Genomic DNA, 26097 nt, shown 5'->3' with positions numbered 1-26097 from the left:
TCATTAGATTTATAAAATTTACTTCGAGGACTGTTATATATCAAAATTTGAAAAATATCAAATTTTTATAATTTGTCATAAAATTTGTATTATATCGTGATTTTCAAAAAATGAAAATTAGTTGCTAACAGAAAGACATGCTTCGTATTCAGAATGCGATTCGATACTGTCTGAGGTGCTCTCATGTCCCATAAAGAATACTGTCGAAACGCTCAAAACGCTCATTCCATATCCCTTAAAGGGCTGTGCAATAATTATGTGCTCCTGAGTGGGGGTCGGGTTGGGAAGCAATTATTCTTGGCACACCATTGTGGGGCACGGTTGTAATTTTACGTTTTAAAAAGACGTAGAAAAGCAATAGGCCAATAGGTCAAGAACATTTGGGTACATCGAAAGAAGGGAAAGAAAATATTGGTACGCCCCTGTGGCACATAATATTACACAGTCCATATGGAAGGCGTGACGGATGGCGAGAGGGGTAACGGCGTTATGAAATCATGCTACCGAAACTATAATTATGAATGATTTGAGAGCCAATATCGATAGTCAATGAATACAATTCATTATAATGATAGATTAAATCAGATGATATTGTCAAATACCGATAATTATTTGGGACATGCATATTTTGTGTGCAATTTGTTAAAGAAGCCCGTCAGAGCAGTTTTTCTGGTGTAAACCAAACCTGCCTGTTAAATCAATCAGTGACAAGGTTATCTTTGTATTTGACAGGTGCTAATTGATTTAATAACATTAAAACATCAATGAGCACTTGTAAAATTCAGAGATAACCATGTCACGGATTAATTTGATAACCAGGCAGGTTTGGTTCACACCGGAAGAACTGCTCTGGCGGGGCTTCCTCTTTAATAAACGGTAACTAAGATTGGACGACGTGTTCTGTTAAATATTCTAATAAAATAACATTATGTATATTAAGTAGATTTCTGAATATCTTGCAAAAACTTATTTGAAGAGTTATGTTTGGATTACATTTAACACGATCTCAAATTATGCAAATTTAAATTCTCCTTGTTAAATCGAATTAAAGGATTAGGATTGGTTTCATCTGACAAAACAAGATAACATTTTTTGGTAAAATTCCAATAACATAGTTCTGGACTTTTCTAAATCGGGAGTACTACACGTACACTATTCTATAGCTTAGTCTATTTTATAAAAGGCATTATATACCTCATATATAGATTCCTGTCATCTGATTGGTTGAATGTGCAGTCATTGAATTAACTGTGCCCTCAACATGAACTATGGACCAGTCCATGGCAATGAACTATGGACCGGTCACGTGCGTCCCGATCAAACTGCGCAATCGCAACATCCACGTATCCATTCGGTATATAAAGCAAATATTGACTGCTATATTCGGGACATGGTTAAGATTATGGCCCGCGGTAATCTCAAAATCATGCTATGACCCTCGGCTGCGCCTCGGGTCATAGCATGGTTTTGAGATCACCTTGGGCCTATAATCTTAACCATGCCCCTCATACGCTGGCGAAGTTACGTAATAAATCGAATTAACTACCATAGCAATATTAGTGAAAACAATTTTGAATATACCGCGCCGCACTACAAGCAGGTTGCACTCATCACCTGTGTATGTCTATAATCATAGATTGAATACAATACCGGTCTTTTCAAAGATACTTATCTTACAGGTGCAAGTGATCAACATGATATGGTTCAATGCAGAGGTACCGCGTAACGTATCAGTGCAGCGCGGTATATTCAAAACTTGTTTTCACCTATTGCTATGGTAGTTAATCCGATTATTACGTAATTTCGCCAGCGTATAGCAGTCAATATTTGTATACTATGGGTCTTTTTATCTTTTCAGTTTCCGTAAGTCTTTTGTTCAGATACGAAAACGCAAGGGATTCAGTAAGTTACTGTAATCTGATTTCATTGTTAACTCTGAAGTACCAATCAGCTTATTTCAATAGAGGTGATTGCTTATATGTCAATAAACCCGGGAGAGAAAAGATTATGTTAACACCAGTGTTTTTAATGGCCTAGCGCCCTCTTGGTAAATTGATCTACATAAATTTGACAAAATGCATGCCAATCCGAATGACAAAGTCCACCTTTTTCTGTAAAAACGTTGCAAATACGCCCTAAAATCACAAAAGGTCCGCTTATGAGCCTGTCGAACCCCAAAGCACTTGTGCATGGCCACAGTGTCGCCCTTCCATCAATGTCTATCTCCCTATTTTGCTTCCTCCTGCCCCCCCCATGATCAGTCTCCCCACTCCCTCCCCAGTCCCTACTCACTCCTCTCGAGTTCTTCTCTTTCTAGTCTTTCAGTCTCTCCCTCTCCTTACTTTCTTCCTCACCCCTCCCACTCTCACTTGTTCAGTTTCAAGTATTTCCCCCCTCCCTCCCTCCCTCCCTCCCTCCCTCCCTCCCTCTCCATCCGTTGCGAAATTGATCAGTATGATCCATGACTGAAAATAAGCTCTGCAAAAATAACATTTAAAATAAACCCGAGCCTTACATATAGACCCAGCCAATTATCAGATTAGCTTACCATTGCTACGAATGAATAGAATACATTATATTTGCTCCAGTGCAATTCTTTTGTATTGCATTTCAATATAAAACATGATTACCAAATCACCACTTGTACGCACCTCATTGGGAGATATTTGACTATTTTAAACGCTCGTTTCATCGCCAATATGAAAGACTTTTGCTTATAACTTGGCAACATGGTTAGTATATATTTCAATGCAAGACTATTTTTAGGAGCCCCTTCCGTCTAGGCGTAAGTGCATATACACCAAACACAAGTCAATTGAAGCCGTACAATTTCCCGTGAATTTAGGACCGTAAAATTTCGACTCTTCTTTTGTCTAGATTAGCACCCAACCGCACATCTCAAGATTTTATGTAAGAAATCAATATAACTTACCAAAACGAAAACTGAAATTCACGAGCTTCAAATTTTCAATAACTAACAAAAGGCTAGAATAAAAGATTGGTCACACCTGGGAGACAACCACTTCAGAATAACAATGACTTACAAAAACGGATACGGTTACGGAAACAGAAACTGAAAAGATAAAACGACGGCATGGGTCTTTTTATCTTTTCAGGTTCCGTAAGTCTTTTGTTCAGATACGAAAACGCAAGGGATTCAGTAAGTTACTGTAATCTGACTTCATTGTTAACTCTGAAGTACCAATCAGCTTATTTCAATAGAGGTGATTGCTTATGTCAATAAAACCGGGAGAGAAAAGATTACGTTAACACCAGTGTTGTTAATGGTCTAGCACCCTCTCGTCTTTACATTGGTGAATTGATCTACATTAATTTGACAAAATGCATGCCAATCCGAATGACAAAGTCCACTTTTTTCAGTAAAAACGTTGCAAATAGGCCCTAAAATCACAAAAGGTCCGTTTATGAGCCTGTCGAACCCCAAAGCACTTGTGCATGGCCACAGTGTCGCCCTTCCATCAATGTCTATTTCTACTCTCTATTTTGCTTCCTCCTGCCCCCCCCCCCCATGATCAGTCTCCCCACTTCCTCCCGGTCCATACTCTCTCCTCTCGAATTCTTCTTTTTCTAGTCTTTCCGTCTCTCCCTCTCCTCTCTTTCTTCCTCATCCCTCCCACTCTCACTTTTTCACATTTTTCACGTTTTCAAGAACTAAACATGCTAAATGTCGAAAAGTATTTACCGCCAGAAAAAATTATCGACGGTAACTCTTACAATAACACTACAAAGTTGCAAAACGACAAATTTTCTTGAAAATCTGGACACGCATGGCGCGTTTGCATTGAAATACATAAGAAGAAAACCCGCTGTGCCAAAAGTCAAGTTTAACAGTCTTCCGGTGTAGAAGCTGCAATGTCAGCGGCCATCTAGTCACGTGGGCATTAAATTTATTGTCTTTAATAAAATAGCCCAAGCATGCTGACTACCAGTACTACTATGAGAGTAGCGTGGCCCAGAGGTTACCCGGTGGGCATGATGGGCACAGGTAAGGATTTTTATCAACGTTGAAACACCGATTTCGACGTTGAATTAGGAGAATTATATGAAAACATGTGCTGAAAGTTTGAATTAACGATGTATCAACGGTTGATACAATTCGAAATTTCAACCTAATTTCAACGATGCTACAACGTCGAAATCTTATCCTGTGCTCACTGGCCTGTTACGACCCGGCCGGCCGACTGCACGAACCACGACGGCGATCAAATGAAACTCCGGGCTGAAACGGGTACGTATAGAGGGTACATGCCACAAAATAGCTTTCCATAGACTTTACGTGCAAAATAGGGGTCACGTTTTAGGCTATAAGTCGAGTTACGTCTTACCTTGAAATATATATTTGATATCATCTTAATCAGAACAAAATTCTGCATAACATATCTGAAAATGACACCATATTTTAGGTCTACTTTTTTTTTTTTTTATCGCTATATAAAAAGGCCCGATTTTCCCGTGTTTACGTCCGACTGCTAACCGCGTTTTGACCTCGTGTGTTCATGCGCTCATCATCGTAAACATCACTCGAATTTCGCGTTTTCTGTTCAAATTAGTAGAGATCACATTCACAAGTTCTAGCAAAACACGATTTGCAACACTAAAATTGTTAATATTGTACCGATTTTGCACAATTTTTATGCAAAGTTGGGACTATAGTCGTGATAAACTTTTACCGGAAACCGCTTCACATGCGGATTTAGTGGTATGAACCCTAGACCTTTTCCCCTCTTTCCCATCATGCACTATTCCAGGGGGTATGAGTGTCGCAAACTACATCATCTCCCCGGGGGAGTACAGAGTTAAGTTCATTACATTCTGGAATACGGACATTTCGGCTGGTGCCTTCATCACAAAAAAAGGAATCCCCGATAATCACGATAATGGCGCCGCGATCACTAATACCTTTCGGGGGCAAAAAACAACATTTTTATGCCTTATGGACATGGTGTCATCACCCAAAAGAAGTTTCCTGCTATTGAAACCTAACTTTGTATATATTTTATAGACCTAATGGTGATAAACTAATGACGGGACACGCCGTGATATTTTGTCGGCGTCCGTTTCACTTTTTTTTCGGAGATGAAAATAAAATGTAAACACAATCTCTTACCCAGATGTTCTGCGTCGCTCTGTAACTGCATCACTCGTGTATTCAATAATTGCAAAGGTATGGCAAAGACCTTCGGATGCACACGATCTATGAGGTTGATGAACTACGTCATACCCCCTGGAATAGTGCATTGTGGGATAGAGGGAAAAAGGTCAATTATTACTATTTTTTAAATCATTATTTACAAAAGCAGGATGAAATCGGGTCGAAATTTCGACGTTGTTTCAACGTGGATACAACGTTGATACAACGTAGTATCAATATCAATGCTGGATCGTTTCGACGTTCAATCCAATTTTCGACGTTTTCAATCTAATTTTCAACGTTTCGCGTTAATTCAACGTCGGTGCGCCCGTTGGGCAAGATCTTGACGCTAGTACAAAAGATCCCGGTTTCTGATCATTGTATAAAAATCTCAACTTTTTATGGAGTAAGTTGGGGATGAGGTTATGGATCACGAAGTGCCCCTTTAAGGTGGTACTACACCCCCTGGTAAATTTTGTGACTAATTTGGCATTTTTCTCAAAAAATAACTACACACTGTTAACAAAAGTTATGTAGGTCTATATTATATTAGGGGCACGGTTACTTCGCTGAAATTCCAGTGATTCAAGACAAGTGGTTCATTATATGTTAAGAAATGAGGTAGGCTTAACATTCTAGCGGTACCTCTTTTCTTATCATAATTAACGTACCGCTTGTCTTGAGTCACTGAAATTTTAGTGTAGTAACTGTTTTCCTTGCCCCTATAATATACATAACTTTTGTTACCAGTGTGTTATTATTTTTTGAGAAAAATGTAAAAATAGTCAGATAATTTATCAAGGGGTGTAGTACCACCTTAACTATAATAGTACCTTCATAGAGGCAGTAAAATTTAAAAAAAAATTGCAGGAATCTTCAAATAGCATTCCTTGTATCATATCCTTTCTAAAAATGAATACTTTTATATACTTCTCATATTTTAGAGATACAATAAAAAACGATATCTAAATCCGGACTCGAGGAAGTTATACAGACTATATTTCGATTTAGGTGGTTTGGATGTGAGAGGGGTGGATATATATTACATAGCGAGACCGAGACAAAATAAGCAAACATAAACAACGACTATAATAAAATGCGGCAAGTTTAATTCAAATTTAACACCCGGTTTAGCAGCAGTTTCAACTTGTTAAAAAGGGCAAGAAGATACAATTAAAAACAGGTTACTCATTCTCCCTTCACGTCACACATGTGAATTCTAATATGTCTAATGCAATTTGAAATATACGTTAGTTCTCCAAGACCCCCTCCCCCACTTTTCCCCCTCCCTACTTATCACCCCAATGAGTTGACGAATTGTATATACATGGTTCAATGGAGGATTAGTACTTCGACCCACATTTGTAGGATTTTTTAACCTTTTCCCAAATTTTGGATTCTTTTGACCAAGAAAGCATAAAGAACCTTCACCCGCTAATGGGCAAATTTGAACCTTTTTTTGACCAAAAAAGCATAAAAACAGATATCACAGATCTATTGTGTCGCCATCTTCCCCTTCCCCTATGGGATTAACGTTAGGTAAATAGTTTTTCATGATAGACTTTTTTTTCAAATCTTCACATACCGTAGCTAAGACCATTTTAGTGACATTTGAGGTCAAAGTTCAATAACTTGAGGAATGTAATTATGAAGTAACAAAATCCTCCAATTGGGATTGATTAGGCTAATTACTACTCTCTTAGAAAAAAAAATGGTTCTTGGGGTTCTACATAGGGCCTACAGAACAGCTAGGGTTCTAGGGAATTCAAAGAACCCTCAAATGATTCTTTCTGGCCTTTACCGAACCTTTTGCATGTCTAAAATGCGGGCTAAAATGGTTCTTTCTGGCCTTTGCCCAACCAGCTTAGTTTTTATAGATCTATATAAGATTATACATACAGTACAGCTTACGAACCTGTTTAGGTTCTAATTGGAACCTCTTTTTTAAGAGTGTATATATTAACATCAGAGCATTTAATGTTCCCTCCTATTAATCATTCTATAAACGATACACTAGCTCTTAGTAAATAAAAGGTGCACCTAAGAACCTTTTTTTTTGTCCCATATACAGCACCCTAAGCAATGATAAGGTTCTATAAAGAAAGAACCTTGAAAAGTTCTATACAGAACCTTAAAGATTTAAATAGGCATAGGAACTTTCTAAATAATTAAGAAACTCATTACAAAGTTTAGAAAAGTGAAAAGTAGTGTTAACCCTTTTTGGCACTAAAAATGCTTTTTCTTGGCTAAGAACCAATTTTTCTGTTATATTTTGAACACTCTTTCTTAATGGTTCCTTAAGGTTTAAAGTTCTACAAAGAAATATTTTCTTGGCTTAAAAACTTTTAAATGTTCTTCATAGAACTTAGAACATTGCTTTAACGCGGCTGTGTACTATAGACATTGTTTCTTTCGCGAAATTGAGTTTTTTTGATATTTTTGTACTTTGTTATGTTTTTTATAAATACAAATAATGAAAATCCAGATTTGTAACTCCAACTGCAATATTTTAAGGATTTTATTTCACTATTCCACTCGTGTTTGAAATTGAAACTAGAAAGAAAAAATTGTTGTACCAGCCAGGGTACACGCGCGCAACAACTCATCGCGTTGCGTATCGCGCAATTTGTTAACGCACAAATACGCGACGCATACGCGACGCTTATCTACATGCGCGGCGCATCTTATGGAAACACCACGGAAGATTTCACAAAAACCTAGTGGTCAAATGGCTCCGTTTTAGCTGATAAAATGTGGGGTTTTTCAAGTTCTTTCCCCCGATTTAAATATCAAGTTATGAATGGATTTCGCTCAAAATTCTCAAGGGGCTGTGGATTTACCCGATGTTCACGTAATATAAGTTACAAAAACGAAAACTGTCGCATTCTCTTGTGAGATTCGATGAAAGTGCAAAATGTGACCACTTTAAACTTCAACGGCCATTATTTCAATGTTCATTTTCTCGGTAAAATGACGAATTAGGTACACGATAACTCAATAAATACAGCATCTATAGGTAAGCAAATATGATCATCGTAAAAAGCATGATCGACTCAAGAAACGGTTTTCTCATTTTTTATATTTTGGTCTATTTCCGATTTTGGGCATCATTTTGTGCAAATAGGCGTTTTTGAATTTTAAAAAGTTCATTTTGATGCCTTATATGGTCAATATCTCAAAAAATAAGGCCAATATCAAAAAAATAAAAAAACCGTTTTTGGAATGGAGCCTCAAGATTGAGCTAAAAACAAAATAAAATATTTTGGAAAGAGTGTTTTTTGTTATGATGTACCTAACAAATATTGCCAAAAACTCACTTTTTGTGATTTTCTTAAAATTGTTGTTTTTACCCCAAATCTGTATTTATATTAAGATTTATTGATGTCTTGCCTTCATAAAAATGTATACTTTTATATGTTTTGCGCGAATAATTACAAAGTTATTGCACTTTTACTACATGCATGTCTGAGAGTACACAGCCACCTTAATAGGGTGCTGTATCCGGGACAAAAAAGGTTCTAAGTTGTATCTTTTTTTCCTAAGAGTGTATCTTTCTAGAGTCTATGGTACGGCCTACTAAACAATGATTTGTTAAATTGTCTACATATCCTGTCATGCCCTGAACATATCTCTACGGAAGTCATCCGTAAGCAGCAATTTTCCGATTTAATCTGAGATACCTTTATTGAGTTTATTCATGGCTTCTCCTCTAATGTGGAGTCAAGTAGTTTAAAATGATAAAATAAACAAACCGTCAAAATGAGTCGAAACATTGATGAGCTTTAGTATAAGATGCGGTGTGGATTGCGCTGTGTTTGTCATGCGCAGAGAACATCGAGCAGTTATATATAGTGGCGGCAAATACACTCTTGGCACGACACCCACATAGTGCGTTTGTATCTCAAACATGCTCATAACCCACGACACATGTCTTTAACCCCAATATATTTATGCATTTATAGGATGACCTTTGAATATGTTGGGTACCAAAACTCATACTCCACAAGTCGGGGGTCAAAATTTGATCTATGATGGTTCATTAGAGGTGTAGTAAACTGTGCCATCGAAGAAGAGGTCATTCTGGCTCGTGAAGAGGAAGCAAGAATTGGACATAAATATTTCATACAATTAGTATTTTGAGACATTCAATTAAAAAATCAATGCAATGCATAAAATTTGACTTTGTCAATGCGATAAAAATTAGTACCATTGGACCATTACATTTAAGTTCAATCTTATCAAACATAATTATATCTTATTTTACATTTTGAAATGTACGGAACAAATAAAATAAATAAGATATCAATATCATAATGACTATTGGATAATTCGAAAACACATGCACACAAAACACCCACATGTCGTCACTGGTTCAGGTGGTGTATGACGTGCAGTCCCTAAATTCAGTAAATTTTCATCGTCAACCGTGTAATTGAATGGGATTATTTTGAAATTTTAAAACGCTTGAAATATCACAAACAAATAGACCTATGTTGATAAATAATATAAATACAAGTTAAAACCGTTGGGGTTCGATAATGAACCCCACAAAACTAACCGAGTATATGGAAAATGCCATACGGCCGGGCGGTTTCACGAGTTGCCGGCTCGATCATGTCATCCGCCGCCTGACTGGTTTGAAAGGTTGTTACATTAAAGAATATTGAAAGGTTTTATTTAACATTCAAAAATATTTTGGCTTTGAATAAAATGTTATAAAACGAGCACCATCACATAAGGGGAAGAAATACATGTAAAGCATGCAATTTTAAACTATTTTTTGAACTTAAACTTATAAACATGCGCCTGTAAGTTCCAATTATTTATGAAAAATGCTCTGGAAAAAACATGAATTGTCAAAAGAAATCACTTCAGTTGACCAATAATTAGCCCATTTTACTAGACAATTCCCTTTTGAAAGTCACCTAAAACCCGGAGCGCATCATGAAATGGAAAAACAAGTCTTAAGTTCTGAACCTATTGTATATAAACAGAAGAACATGATATCTACTATCTATGCGCAGATTCAAGATTCGATTTTTTTTGGAAGCGCCGCGATGCATTTAGATTGGGTTAATTTTATCACTGAATCTATACTATGTAAAACAAATAAACAAACAAACATAAGAAAATCAGGGCCGGATTTACAATTGGGCCAGATGGGCCCGGGCCCAGGGCCCCCATAATTTGGGGCTATGGCCATGCACTGTGGCTATGCGCATGTTTCTTTTTAGACCGAAAACACGATGTTTTGGACCAAAATATGCTAAAATTGCTTATTTTGCTCGCTTTGCGCACACTGGCCCTTTGCATAGCAAATTTCACCTTCATTTTGGGCTAAAATTGTCTGAAGTTGAAATTTTTTCGCGCGCAAAACGTCCTAGTTAAATCGATCCTCAGTATAGTAGGACCCTTATTTGTAAACCAAAACTTGACCACTTGATTGCACATACCTTCTTTACGGTGAGTTTGGGGCCTCCGAATTTTGGCCTGGCCCAGGGCTCCCTAAAAGGTAAATCCGGCCCTGAAGAAAATGAACACCCTTTGATATTCCATAATAGCAAACAAGAATCATAAAGTACGGCAAGTTACGGTATCTGGTTAAAAGTTTTCATATATACAGCTAAAGTTGAAAAACCAGCAAGTGTCTTTTATCGGCATCGAACCACAGACCATAGGAACCCATGATAAAGTACGCAGTAAATTAGCAGTTTCTGCGCGCCGTAATGTCAAAAGGAATTAACACACTGCTAGGCGCACGCAAATGACACAAGTGACATTTTACCCTGAAATTTAACATCTTTAAGGCTTCTTTTTAATAGCTTTATGGAGACAAAGTGTCATTAATGTAAGGCACAAAGCAACACATTTTTGCATTTCTACGCATAACTTTGGTTTGATGATAATGCTAATAAATACTACTACTAATACTACTTCTAAGGATGGTGATGGGAATGATGACGATACATGATAATAATAATACAATGTAATTATCAACAAATATAATTATGATTAGGATTAATATAATTCGTCGGTCGCAACACATAGTGGCGTACGTGAAGGACAAAATATGTTTCCAAGCAAACCGTTTTTGAAGGATATGCTACTAGTAACGGGGTCTATACTTCTCCACTGTTATCTCTCAGTGGCCCGATTCCATTTGAAATTGAAGTTTAAGGTTCAAACTATTAAACTGTGTCTTTAATAGTTAACAAGGAATAACTGTTATAGGATAATAGTTAGCTCTAAAGCTATACGCCACTATGTGAAACGGAAAGTTTGGAAAATCACTCTACGCCACTATGTGTTGCGACCGACGAATTAATATTAACATTATCATTATTATTATTAAGTCTTAAAAATTCTTAAGCTAGTTCGTTACCCGACATACAATAAGCAGTGGCCATCCGAAAGGGGTCACACCCCTCCTTTGTCAGTCGGTTGAATTGCACCAGGTCGGGTCTACCAATTACAGTGAGCGAAGCGAGCCGACAATTTTTGTGCAGTCGGTGGTCGGGGGAATCGAGACCCGTCCCACTTTTGAAAACCTGTGCAAGCCCCTGACAATAAGCGTTACAACAATGAAGTAGGATACACATTTTCAGCCTTGCAACCTTTTGATTCTGGTGAAATGCTCAATAAATAATAAATTTAAAAGTAAAAGGTATAACGATGAAATAGAATATAGATGGAACAAGCTCGTTTGATAAATCACATTGATAGAGCACGGGACTAGCAACCCGAAGGTTGCAGATTTAAAAAGAAAATCACTGACTAGTGACTAAAACGTCCGTATATCTATTTACAGAAGTTAAATTATCGTAGCTATTAATAGTACATTAGAATGTTAAAGCTCATTTTTATCTAATTCTATTATGTTACATTTGGAGAAGCATCGCGTAAGGGCATAAAAACACATCTTTTCATATCTCAGGACATGCATTCCCGTAATGCAAGAAATATCATATCAGCCTCTAAATCCCAGTCATCCAGAGTTCACTTTAATGATATAAACAACCGGAATCTATAATTCAGTAGCGGCAGATTAAGGTGTCAAAATGTGTGTATTTGCATTCACTGTGGCTCATTTATCGGTGCTAGAGACTCCCTGCGACCCAAATCTGGAGAACCGCTGGGTGAAGTCCGCGGTGAAGCGCGTGGAGAGCTTCGCGGTGAGCTACGGGGCGAGTTACGGGGTGAATTCTTTGGAGATCTGTCTCTCATTCCGCCTTGCCTACCATGCTTATGCCAACTAAACTGATGTCCATTGTTATTAGAACCGTTTTCATGCGTAGTGGTATGCCCGTTACCCACTTGAGAATCTCCATTCTGCGCATGCATGCTTTCATCTTCGCCACCATAATGATACGCGTGCGCGAGACTACTATCAGTCATGTCTCCCTTTACCGTAAGTTCTGGAACTATCGACTGTTTCTTCTGTGGTGTATATTTCACAACGCTACCTGCTTCTGCGTATTTGTCCAAGAAAGGCAAGAGTTTGGGGAAGACGTGAAGGACAGCATCCTTACCGATAATACTATCTATATGTCCATATCCAGGCGAGGTTTTGCGCTGGTAGTCCTGCTCAGGATTCGCTTCTTTGCAGCGCTCGTACGATTGATCCATTCCCTTGGGGTCATACACACGATTATCTTCGCCGTTAATGAACAGAATAGGCAAGTTCAGATACCTCATGCGTTCCATGTAGTCCACTGATTCCAGGGGCTTCTTCTTGTTGTGATCCGGTAGATAGATATTCTTACCATCTGCGCTTACCAAGTAGTTCTTGCTGAAACATTTTGACATGTGCTTTAAGAAGGCCACGCTGCAGAAGCCAAATTGTTCGTGGAGGTTATCATGCGTGTCTTTGCTCAAGTTATCATGCTCATAAAGTCTACCGTACATGATGGTCACTCTATGACAAACACTGTTGGAACAATGCTCGCCGAATTCTGTCGACAAATCCGCTGCGGTTTCAAACAAACGATTGACGAATCTGCCTTTCCAACCGACCTCTGTGTCTGTGTACGCCGTCAGACCGTCGCCGTACAGAAGATGTGGCACATTCACTTTCCACGTTGACTTCTCGGGATGGGTAAAGAAGGCTACTTGTGACGCTATCAGGCATCGGATTTTCCCTTCGAGCTGACCTGACAATAACGACGCAAACACCAATAGCGATCCACCACATTGACCCATAACCTGTATGTCAGGACTTCCGGTGACCTCTAAGATTTTGTCGACTAAAGCAGGAATGTCGTACTTAGCACTATCATCGAGGGTAGATTTCTCCTTATGCGATGGGAGTAAGATCGATGCACGCCAATCCGCAAGCCATACATCATAGCCTTTCGAGACGAGATATTCCAATAGATTGGTTTCAATCGTATCAACGACAAATATACGAGAGCTCATTCCAAGATCATGAACCAACATCACCGGCCCTTTGGTTCCTCCCTCGTACCTCGTAAGCAGCAACTCTGTGTCATCCTTCGTTGATACTTTATGTACCTTAGGAACCACATCATCTAACTTCAACGCGCGTTTTTCCCGCGGTGGTGCATTGGGATTAAAGGCTGTATCAGGCGAACCCGCGAACCCGTAGACTTCCCACAGACAGCCGGCGAAGAAATTACCAAATTTGGTCTTCCATTTGAGTCGCTGAAGTGGGCTTGTTGTGTTGGTAACTACCATTGTGCTTAGCTGCTTGATGAAATCTTTCACCCTGATATGAAGCCTCCCCGTGCCAACAACATCTCCTTTGTTATCTTCACCTTTGTATAAAGACACATTCAACGTAGTGGTATCGCTCAAGCCGATTTCAAAGGCAGAGTCTTTGCTGACAACTTTCACCCCTTCAAAGTAGTATGTTTGCCCTTCATTGCTAGTCAGCAACATACGATAGGTCATCTCTCTGGTGTGATGCTTTCCGTCACTTTTACTAAACAGTGTGAAGTGACCATTTGAGACGGTCAAATGCGAGTCGGATAAAGCCGGTATACTAACAGAACCGTAGATATTCGCGGCATGACTAGGGTCTTCCGATATCATCTTCTCGACGTCTTGTGTTTCGATGGTTAATATGAAGTCCGAGTCTGATGATTTGTTTCCAACGCTCATCTTGCCAACCATTCGTTCAGTGAATTTGATTCCAGGTTTGTTTGGTGTAGCGGACAGTGAAAGGTCTGTAAAATGGGATGAACAGTATTGAATTGTGTAAATTAGTTTAGGAAAGTTACACATTAGTTACATAGATGAGTTGACCTTAATGTTTATCAACAAAGGCAAGGGACTGGCATATCGATATGCTTGAGCGAACTGCACACAACCACCACACTAGCCTTATTGTTCAATAGCCTTATTGTTATGTGGCGGGAGTTTTTAAAGCTTGGACCCTGAACAAAATATGTGGTGATGCGTGCGAATACTGCCGGGCAATGACGGCGGAAGTCAACTCTATTATTCTACAACATCGAAATGCAAAATAAAAGTGCCGACTTAATCAGAGTTGTTGCTTGATAGTATCCAAACTAATTTATGTATCATACAATCAAGACATCTACCAATGTGTTCAACTGATTAATCATGAAAACGGTGGATAGCTATTATAGAAATATATACATATTTGCGTCAGACAGAGGTCCAGGACTTTCGATGATCAACCTTCTCCATTGATGATCTACATGACAGTGATGGAATGAAAAATAATGAAAAAGATTCGCAATTTCAGGGGCAAGTGGTTGCGTCTGCCTCTTTGAAATTGTTAATAACATTCATTTAACACAAAGTGTGATGCCTTTAAAACTTACCAATCTTTTTCGTACTGGCATAGTCAATGTTCCACCCACGTTGTTCGGCCATCAATCGCATACATCGCTCAGCTACCATTGCTATCGTCAAGGATGGGTTCACTCCAAGACACCTTGGCATCACCGCTCCATCCATCACATACAATCCAGACAGCAGCTCATCTGTGTCGCCCTTGTATGCTTGTCCCGCATGGTTAACAACTCCATCCTTTCCACTCTCAGCCATTATACACCCACCGAGAGGATGCACAGTGACGATACCTTTGGTATCACGAATTTTGGCGGCTAAGCCTCCCCAAAATGGATTTGGTACGAAGTAACCTTTCAACGCCGTTGTAGCATGGGTCATTCCTTTCTTGACCACTTGAAAGTTATCACCCTCTCCTACTTTTGGATAATGCACCCAAACACGTCCGTTTTTAGGATCAAGCTTCAGCTCTCCACTTGAATCATCATTGCTCATGGACAAGAACGCTAGCGAATTCTTCCAGCCTTTCCCAACGAGATGCCTGCCCCACTCTCGCCAATCATTCTCCCCAGGGGTCGTATCCACACCAGAATCAACCCATCGTAGCAAGAACTTATACGGAACATCAACCGAGCATGGCGGCGTACCATCTTCCAAGACATAGCTCTCCCCAAGTCCCTTATCCGTTCGATGTCGCATATCGATCACGGACGTTATACATGGTCCAGGGCCCTTCCTTCTCTTCCTGACTTTCGGCACTTCTTTCCCAGCTGGTCGAATTTTGTCTTCACCATTGTAGCTAAACCCCAGGGCATCACCATTCGTGGTAAAACGTTGTCCAATGTTGGTTGACAATTCGAGTCCGTTATTCTTTGATTGGAGGAGAATGTTTGTGGAACCTAAGGAACCGGCACCAAGGATCACTACTTGAGCTCGCACTACACGTTCCCTGTTCTCGAATGCATCTTGGCCGTGATGTACATAGTGCACCCGCCAGCTATCGGTCTTCTCATCACGAGTTATGTTCTTAACTTCAACCTGGATTCAGAAAAAAAAAACCCAAATATTTGCGATGATTTATAATAAGCAAACATTATTAGTAATGTCAAGTCATGCAAGAACATTGCGCGTATGCCGAAGATCCCATCTCTTTTCATGTTTGGACCAGACTCTCCTAATATCTAAGCAACAACCAGCTGCAACTGAAAAGCGCACACTATACTAGTACGCACCACAATATGCCAACGTAGCCATGATCAGCTCATCGAGTTCTCGTACAGGTAACTAGGACAAAATAAGCAGTTCATTGTCCAGGGGAATTTCAAGTTAGCTCAATTATTCACAAGAACAAACAAGAACTGCGCCAGGTCTCGAACTCGCATAACAGATACTCCATGCTCTGCGTGCTAGCCATAGGCTTCAACATAAAAAAAAGTCCCAAGGTTTGAGGCATTTTCTCAAACTATCAAGAGCTATCTTAAGAACCACTGAACCAATATTAGGCTTGTTTGTACTCATTTTAATGCATTTTTCATGCTGATTCTAAATATGGTTATGAAACTTTACAATTCTGAAATTTTTTAATTTAAAATTTTGAAAATTGAAATTTGTCTGCAGTCGACACCCGCATTGAGAGCGTTAATGTGGAAGACATGTTTAAATCGGTCTGCTCCCAGTTTGAAAGGCATCTGCTCTATGTTTGATTTTCAGATGCTGTGTTATAACTTGCAGTCTTACCTCCGTGAACATCTTGGCCCCATGTGCTTTGGCATCGGGCAGGTAATTCATATTCAGCGTATTCTTGGCTCCTGTGTTGCAGCCGCCACAACAGTTCCCGCAGTTGATGCACGCTGGTTGTGGGATACCAACGTGGTTCTCTTCCTTGTTCTTAAAGTTGACATACAATGGTACTCTGAAATAAAGGGGATTTCAGTTGAACGGAAAAGATTAAGGAGCTATTTATTATTAATCTATCCGTAACGCTAAGATCTCAAACACATTAATCTCTAGTTCATTAACCCCAACAACATGCCTTTGTTGATATGAATGACCTTTACTATGTCATGGGCACAGAAACTCATAGCTTGAGGTCACATTTTGGGCAATGATTGTTAAGTGGGTTTATTGCATTGGACTATGCCATTGCAAATAAACCCAATTTTATAAACCAATGATGTGCTTCTTAGCTGTACTTGAGGTCAATGAAAGTTTAATTGCAGTAAAGGAAGGTTAAGCTGTGATCTGCGACGGCCTAGTGGTTGAGCAGAAATGGGCCCAGGATGAATGCCTGTGGAACACCTGCATTTATTGGATTCTCGCTAGATGCCTTCCCATTTAGGATGACTTTCATAGACCGATACAACAAGTAATCCTGCAACACTACTGCAGCCTGCAGGTGATTATCATAAATTATGACGGATGGTAATAAAGGATATGGTTATTATATCCGCTGACGTACCGCATCCCTATCCCATGCTCACAATGCTTTCATTTATATTATGTGACAAAATGCCTCTAAAATAACCACTTACTTGCGTAATATTTTATCATATTCCAGATCCTCTATATCCGCTATATGCTTCGCGGCTTTTTCCATGGCAGCCATTTTGGGAAGTTTGTCCATATCCAAGTGGTTGTCAGGATATTCTGTCGGTTTTAACATGTCATAAACGCGATCACGATCTAATGTGGTAAACTTTTCAAGATCATCCCTGAAAGCTTGTGGCCAGACCTATGCGAGAATGAAACAAATTTAGGGAAAATATGTAAGATCACAAAACAAAGAGTTTCAAGCCTTCCGAATTCGGCACCTTTGCAGTACATGCGATCATAAGAAAATGGTCAACTTTGGGCTTGTCGTTTTATATGAAGGTGACCTATAAAATTACCGGGACTTAGCAAAGTTGTAATTTAAGACTAGTATTCATTTAAAAGTGATGTTTTATAAATTTTGAAGGCTGACCACATCGACTTTGGACCATATGGGCAAAAGTCAAATATGGGAATAATGTCGCGATTTTTCTCAACGCTGTACAAAAAGTGAAGACATACGTGAGTCAATACATTCAAAAACTATCAGCGTAATTATATCAGGACTTTGGTGCTTTTCATACGGAAATATTTTTTGAGCAAACAAACAAACATCCACACAAACAAACAAATAAACAAAATAGACAAAACAGAAAACGCACCTCGTCATCATAGATTCTTGTCTCGCAGTCCAAGCCTACATTAGCGTTTATAAGCGACGTGCCACCAAGACCACACCCTTGTAAAACAGCAACATCTGGACTGACGATCAGGTCATACAGATTGGTAGAATTTCCTAGAATTATAAAAATGATTGATTTGATTACATCGTTACGTTATAGGTCCCTTAAAAAGATGTCATACAGATCATACAGATTGGTATAATTTCCTAGAAGCATAAAAATTATTCAATTATTGATTTGATTACATCGTTACGTTATAGGTCCCTTAAAAAGATGTCATACAGATCATACAGATTGGTATACTTTCCTAGAAGTATAAAAATTATTCAATTATTGATTTGATTACATCGTTACGTTATAGGTCCCTTAAAAAGATGATGTCATACAGATCATACAGATTGGTATAATTTCCTAGAAGTATAAAATTGATTCAATTATTGATTTGATTACATCGTTACGTTATAGGTCCCTTAAAAAGATGTCATTTCTCACCGAGGGTAATAGCTCTTTCCTCCAACATAGCCAAAAGTGCCCCTAGCATTATATTGTAAGTGACCTTCTTTAACTCTTTAAACGTGTGACCACCAATTGCATCGAACAGCTTTTTGACAAGCCAGGATGAACAAGATTAATGTATGATAACCCAATCGTTGCCTCTTTCTAACAGACAGTTTGAAAAACTGATAATTTGGTTACCTCAGTGTCAGCGGCAGATACAGACACATACTCCCATAAATTACAATTCAAGCTGTCAAGAAAACTTGGCAAATGTTTTAAGGGGAGAAGCAACGTAATGAAAGCCCATACGACTGCTTGAGTGTATTCCGAGATAAACGAGAGCACACACCTTGGCCTCCCTCATCACTTGAAAAGAAGCGGGGGATTGAGACATAAGATTGTGGATCTTGAAAAAATTTCCATATGTCAGATCGAGGCATTAGTGCCAGAAGGCCGTATCCGCAATAGCTGCCCTATAAACATTCGACCATTTTTGCATTCTATATAATTATTGTACACAATCTAAAAATATGGCACCTGGCAGCTATTGCAGATAGGGCTTTTTTGCCCATAAACCCTCGACATAAATAATTACCGTAGCCTTTCTTCTCATTGTGTACAGTCATCTGTAGCTCCTTCACCGCGTTCAATTCTTTCTCCGGGAAATCCCCAGGACGCCATTCTTTTCCTTTCTCCAGCAAGCAGACTTTGAGTCCGGCCCTGGCTGCCCGTGATGCGGCGATGGAGCCCCCATAACCGGAACCGATTACAACCACATCGTACGAGTGCTCCAAATCGCTGAAAGGTGAGGCTAGACGGTAGGGCTTGTAGTCCGGCTGAAACTGTCAACATAAAAAGTGCCAAGTTTAAGATATTTTCTGAAAATATCAAGATCTATCTTAAAAACCACTGAACCAATACTAGGCTTGTTTGTACTCATTTTAATGCATTTGTCATGTCGATTCCAAATATGCATGGTCATGAACATTTACAATTCTGAAATTTTTGAATTTTCAACAAAAAATTAAGTCGACACCCGTGGGGAGAGAGTTAAATTGATAATAATTATGGGTTTCTTTTGGATAAAAATTCTTATTTGTACGCGTGACGCGTAATGATAAATGACGTCACTTGCGTGCTTTTTGACCAATTTTGAAGGGTTGAGTAATCTCTTACCCAAGTTGTATTGTACCATTTTTCAGTTTTCACCCTGATGTGGCAGTGACGTTAACACGTTGAAACAGCTGTTTCGCTCGCGCATCTATGCGGCATCTTTAAGCGGGGGTGTGTGTACACCAGCGCTTTGAGCGAACGCTAAAACAACTTGAAGCTGCGCCCAATGAAATGCGCACTGACGTCACAGCCACATCAGGGTGAAAAATGGTATAGTAGCGCTTATTTTGTGCTTTTGTGTAATACCGTAAAAATTCGTTAATAAGCATGTGCCTATTTAAGACAAGAAGCTAGGACAAGAACGAATTTTTAGGGTAGTTTGTTAAACTTTGTGATTTATTTGTATGTGCAGGAGATGGAACAGTGCAGTGAACGCATATTTTGATATAAAATTGGATCGGTTGAGCCCATATTTATTGGTCGAGCTATGAGTTTTAAAATATTGAACGAGACGTAGTCGAGTCCAATATTTTAAAACTCATAGCGAGACCAATAAATATTGGGCGTAAAGCATCCAATTTTATCATTATTATGTTTTGGATCCAATATTATCACAACTTGGATCCATCAAAACATAATAATGGATGTTGTTGTGCTCATTTACGAAATATAGGGTCGTTTTGCGCGATTCCTTGTACTGGCCCAACAAATAGCAAACTAAACATCCACTTTGGCCTAAAATAGTGTGAAATTGAAAGATTTTCGCGCACTTCACGCGCAAATGTCCCAGTAAAATTAGACCAAAATATGTTCGTCCGACAATCAATTTTAATGCTTTCGCCGCCAATGAAAACACATATTTCTCATGTCAAAACGTAGTACCTAGCTGGTGTTTGATGCGTTTTTACTGGGATGATATGTATATCATTGGTCATCGTGTCATAACTATTACAAAAATTCTCTAATTATGACGCGGATGGATAGATATGGTAGACAGGTGAAATGTTCAATCCGTTGTAAATCTAAGATGTTCATTTCAGACTTACAGCATGGGTCTATGCTTACAGTGATATTATTGCGTTTACACATCGGTTATGTAACACGTCCAATATGACAAACCGTTTCTGTCTATTCGTAACAATATCATGCATATAAACAGGCTAGATAAAATCGAATTATTGGTATATTGAAATATCATACGCACTACTTCAAATATTCTGTTAGAACACAGATAATTAAAATCATGCACACAGTCAATACTATAGCATTGATACCAGATGATTTAGTATTACTATCACTTGTGGTGCAAACATGGAAAAATGTGTGATTACTAGTAGTTTCGTTAGGTGACAAGGATCAAAGGTGACCTATAAAGCTTATAAAATAAGCGAAAATAGGCCTATTCTGCGAAAATAGTTCCCCCCTGATTCACTTTTTTGGTCTGAAATTCTGTGAAAATGAAAGTTGTTATTCTTATACCTCACATTACCAAGGACTTTATACAATCAACATCACCTGAGTGTGTGTAGTAGGACCAGTATGGGGGAGTCATAAATAAACATAGCACATGACATCACATAATTTCAGTGTAGGCCTATATATAGATTCTGAAGTGCAAAGTGTAAAAGTAAAACCATTACGATTTTAAGCAATTTCTGTCTAAATGCACACATTTTCCGGGACATTTTCTTTTAAACAATCCCCTTTTACGTAATTGACCACTTCGCTGCCGTTGGTGGCGTTTGGCTCTGCTAACTCCAATTAGGCCGGAGTTAGCGAAGCAGAAAACTGAAAGCGAGGCAAAAGATGTAAATTACCTATTCCCAATTACGCAAAGTTGCCAAGTAACTATAGGACTATCTATAGCTGAGACTTGGTACATAATGAAGTACAAATAAAATAGCAATATATTACGTTTAGCATTTTGCTCATTTCAATCTGCATAATTAATTAGAGGCTATTAGAGTTCATTTTATTTTTAAAGAAATAAACCCTCAATCAAGCCGTAACCAGTGTGTGAAGAGTGTGTAGAACCCCGGCACCTTTTTGCAAAGAGTGTATGCTTAAGTACTTGAAACCAACTGAGTTTTGAACGGCTCTTTTCAGAGCCAACAAATTGACAATAATTTTGAAAATTCGGGTTATGTTAGAGTAAGAAAAGTACAGACACAATGTTATGAAAATATACCAAATGAATTAATTATAATTAAGCAATGATGAACTAAAACAAAACTCAACATAAAACTAACTGCGTAGTGTCGTCCCTTTCTGTCTTGATTTTCCTGGAAAAGAATGGATGAAAATAAATTCACGACTAAAAGAATGGACTATTCCAGAAAATGGGATATTCCACTTAAAATCCACATTACCCCTGTGGAAGATTTTGGAAATATCTGCCACAGGGGGAGTATGAATTTCAAATGGAATGAGCACATTAGGCAGCTATATTTGAATTTCATGCACCCTCTGAAAAGATTCAACCCGAATCTTCCATGCACTGAAGGAGATAGTGAGTTTCAAATAGAGCTGCTAATGTGTTCATTCCATTTGAAATTCATACTCCCCTTGTGGAAAATATTTCCAAAATCTTCAACGGCTACCCTGTTGAAGATTTTGGATTTTAAATGGAGTAGACCAATAGATGCAAACATGATAAAGGAGTTCGGATTTCCGAACTTTTTGTCCAGTTGTGATTGTTGGAAATCCAAACTTTTAAAGTGCCCAAAAGGTGAAAATATCCAGCAGAAAAATAATTCAAAATCGGAAATCCTCAATTTGAGAGCTCATTTCTGACAATTCCGTGATTTTTTATACGCGCTTATAATTTTTTATTGTATTTCCAAGCTTTTCCAGTAACATTGGCAACTGTGGAATTTCAGTCGTTTTCAGGAAGCAAACCTGGAAATCCAGATAAGGTGCGCACTTATTTTAAGGAATACTAGTAGTCCAATGACAGAGGCAACGTATATGATTCTGAAAACGAACCCAAAAATTATGATGACCGTGATGACAAGCTAGGAGTAACCTTCTTGGTTGCATAGATTTGAGTGGGGTGGGACAGGGTTGGGTGGGGGAGAGGAGGGGTGCATGGCACTAAGATACAAATAACCATAATTTGGGTACACGTACAGAAAACATTTAATTAACGTTACAAAGAAATTTTTACATAACGTTATGTAAGTAAGATCAAAATAATTAAGTAAAATTTACCTCAGAATTATGTAGGCCTAATATGTAAAATATTTATCAAATTAATTTGGTAAATATTACATAGTTCTGAGGTGAATTTTTCTTAATTATCATGAGGTTCTATACTTACATAACGTTATGTAAAATAACAAATTATCTGTGTGTTTGTCTACGCCTGGGTGTCTATACACTAAATGGCAAGCCAGCTGCGCGTAGCAGACCGCACGTTATGAACCTCGTGGCTTGCCATACGCTTGCGCTGAAAGGCCATGCAAGTGGCCCACTGTGTGTCAGATCCCTTCTCACTAGGATCCACAACATGCTCATCTATCAAGGCATGAGTTCTCTAATCCCAATACATTTGCACATTCATTGAATGACCTTTGAAGATTTGGGTACAAAAACTCGTACTCTGAAACTTGAAGTCAAATTTTGCACTATGATTGTTTAATTGAGGTTATTGAACTATGCCACTGGGATGAGGCTATTGTGGTCCATACTTCATGATCAATACCACGAATACCTAGAATATCTTTACTGCTAAATGATCATTTATCGTCGGTTACTGTTGCGTGAAATCAGTGACATTCAAGCTCAAGTTCAATCATTTTATTTTGCCATGACATACAAATTCTACAATCAATTTTGCGTATATACAATTATTATATTCTTATTGCGCGCCTTGAATGACTGTGCAAACAAATATAATCAAATTCTTTCAATTTATTTCTAAAATGTCACTGATTTCACACAAAAGTTTAGCACACGCGAATGCCCCTGGAATAAACCAAATATTTCATTATATCTACATATACAATTTACATGCAGGTAAAATGTTGGTGTCGATAAGATATGATTTTATTGGGTATGGAATTTCAGCTCCGAGTATTTTTTGGTCAAGATTTCACCGTGGAAGTTAATATGAAATACAAATGGTAGTGTGCGCCCTTGAAATAGATGCAGTGCACAAACTCTGCTTAATTAAAAGCCAACTCTGTGCACCAAACATCTTGAAATTTGGTTATTTTAAACAAGTTGTTTAAATATCGAGAAAAGTTCTCACGAATTAAATAAATAATACAATTCCGAACGTTTGTTCAGCACTCTAATATACCAATTAAATTCCCAGCTATTGTTACCATGCACCCACATGATGTATTTATAACCTATTTCTCCGCAATCCTTAAAGTCCCTAGTTCACAAATTTTGTTGTTCTCAAAACAAAATATTGTCCCATGGGTGGGGGAAGGTCATTAAACTTTACATGGGGTCAAATTTCAAACTTCATCAAATTGTGTCGAAAATAATTACTATTAAATGTATTCCTCTGGTCATAAGGATTCAGAAAATGTATAGTTTTACCTATCTACGATGTACCGTTCCTGAGTTATTACCAAAAAGGTCAATGGTCAAGCGTTGACCTCTTAAGGGTCAAAATTTTAAACTTGCCCCAATCTTGATGAAAATGGTGCCTTTAAAATTGATCAACGCACTAGAAAGACAACCACATGGGCCAATGATAAATGGTTCACAGCAGACATTTAAGACAAGACAAATGACCTCTAAATCTAACCCCTAACCTTAACCCTGACCCCAACTCTAACCCTAACCTCTAACCCCTGACCCTAATTAGCATATGGTGATGTTCCTGTCTTGAATGCCACCTCTATACCTAGACTACCCCGTAGTCCACTTGCCCATTGTGCATACTCTGGATATTGTATTTAAGCTTAAAACTCTGATTTAATTAATGTGTGCACAATTAATAGATTTTCACATCTGATCAGTCACCCTACTCCCTCTGTTTGTTAGCTTCCCAAGTGGACTACTGACATTGCCTTGTGGTTAAGATTTTTAACACGGGACTCTATGGAGAGTTAGGCCAATTTCTGGCCTAACTAAAATTGTCCATGATGTAATGCATCTTCAAATGGATCTGCCTTGTGATTGGTCGCCCATACCTCGCTATGGTTTAAATCGTCTGGGCCCGCGCCATTACCATTAACATTAACTACACCGTAAACAACTGTCTGTGGTATTTGCGGCGCTTTTGTGTTGACGCGAAAGTTAATTAGGGATTCAATCATGTTTCACCGTTGTTCATCACCGTTTAACAACGATGTGGCCGCAGTCAATCTGCGTGGTTTATTTCGCGAGGGCAGCTTTAGCTGCCCGAGCGAAGTAAACCACGCAGACGCGCCGGACGCGAGTTGTTAAACGGTGATGAACAACGGTGAAACATGATTGAATCCTTTCAACAACGAAAAGAAGCTAAAGATCGTATACTTCACGATTATTTCACGAGGAAATGTTAGTTAATCATTGTCACTAAGCCTTACAAAAACTTCGATGATATCTCTGTTAATATTATCAATAAAACTACAGAATAAAACGGCAAAATTTAGCCACTATCTGAAAATATTGAATTCAACTTGTAAGCTTGCATACGCACAAAGGTTCCAGGCATGACGAATTTTACGCGCTCTTGCGTAACGCGTAGTCTCGCTCGCGTTCGCGTATACGCTACAGTAAAAGTGTGGATTCATCACGGATTAACAACGGCTGGCTCCTGTACAAAGGTATAGGAGGAGTTGTTGAATCTCTCATCAAACATCTAGCGCGTCCATGCTTAGTACTTGTGGTTAATGGACTGATAAACAAGTATGCTTGACAGTGTGTTTTTAGAGAGCAAAGTCCAGGGGGTAAAGTTCTGCTTACAATTCAAAGTTCCTAGTCGAAATTTCGGGGTTCGCTATCAATAAACTGGTAGATTCCAGAATCAGAATTGTTCAGTATTAAAGTGAGCCGTTATAATTATGCAAGATAATGTTGCATTCAATTACTTTTATTGTCACTAATCGTCTGATATTTTTAACTCTTTATGACCATTTTACTATTGAATACTTTAATTTTAATAAACATCAGTATAATTTTGAGTTCAACGAAATGGGTTCATCATGACTAATAATAACATATTTTTAATAAAATTCGACTATGGCATAGTCTACCTCTATACCTGGCTGTCGAATAAAATGGATGTTTAGAACTCTGCCACAAGACATGAGGCTGTGTCATTGTGGTATCCTGATGATAACGATAGTATCGACCTACAATCAGAGAAGATATATTACCCTTCCCAGAATCCTTTGCAACATG

At 38.5% G+C, this 26097-nt stretch overlaps 1 protein-coding gene across 4 annotated transcripts in view; it reads right to left on the bottom strand.

Annotated features, from left to right (window-relative positions):
- Nucleotides 1-8491: 8491 nt before the first annotated feature.
- Nucleotides 8492-26097, bottom strand: part of LOC140141166 (uncharacterized) — a 34913-nt gene continuing 17307 nt past the window's right edge. For 2 of the 4 annotated variants that reach the window (XM_072162957.1, XM_072162956.1), the window contains exons 3-9: nt 22002-22034; nt 19235-19481; nt 18121-18254; nt 17461-17660; nt 16667-16841; nt 14962-15967; nt 8492-14337 (exon numbers count right to left, since the gene is read on the bottom strand). In XM_072162957.1, the coding sequence (XP_072019058.1) occupies nt 12227-14337; nt 14962-15967; nt 16667-16841; nt 17461-17660; nt 18121-18254; nt 19235-19481; nt 22002-22034 (3906 nt within the window). In that variant the 3' untranslated portion in view covers nt 8492-12226. The remainder of the gene's footprint in view (nt 14338-14961; nt 15968-16666; nt 16842-17460; nt 17661-18120; nt 18255-19234; nt 19482-22001; nt 22035-26097) is intronic. The other 2 variants (XR_011857367.1, XM_072162958.1) reach the window with 2 other exon arrangements.

The sequence above is a fragment of the Amphiura filiformis genome, chromosome 19 (genome assembly GCF_039555335.1).
Source record: "Amphiura filiformis chromosome 19, Afil_fr2py, whole genome shotgun sequence".
NCBI classification, from domain to species: domain Eukaryota; kingdom Metazoa; phylum Echinodermata; class Ophiuroidea; order Amphilepidida; family Amphiuridae; genus Amphiura; species Amphiura filiformis.
This window is presented reverse-complemented; position numbering and strand designations above follow the sequence as displayed.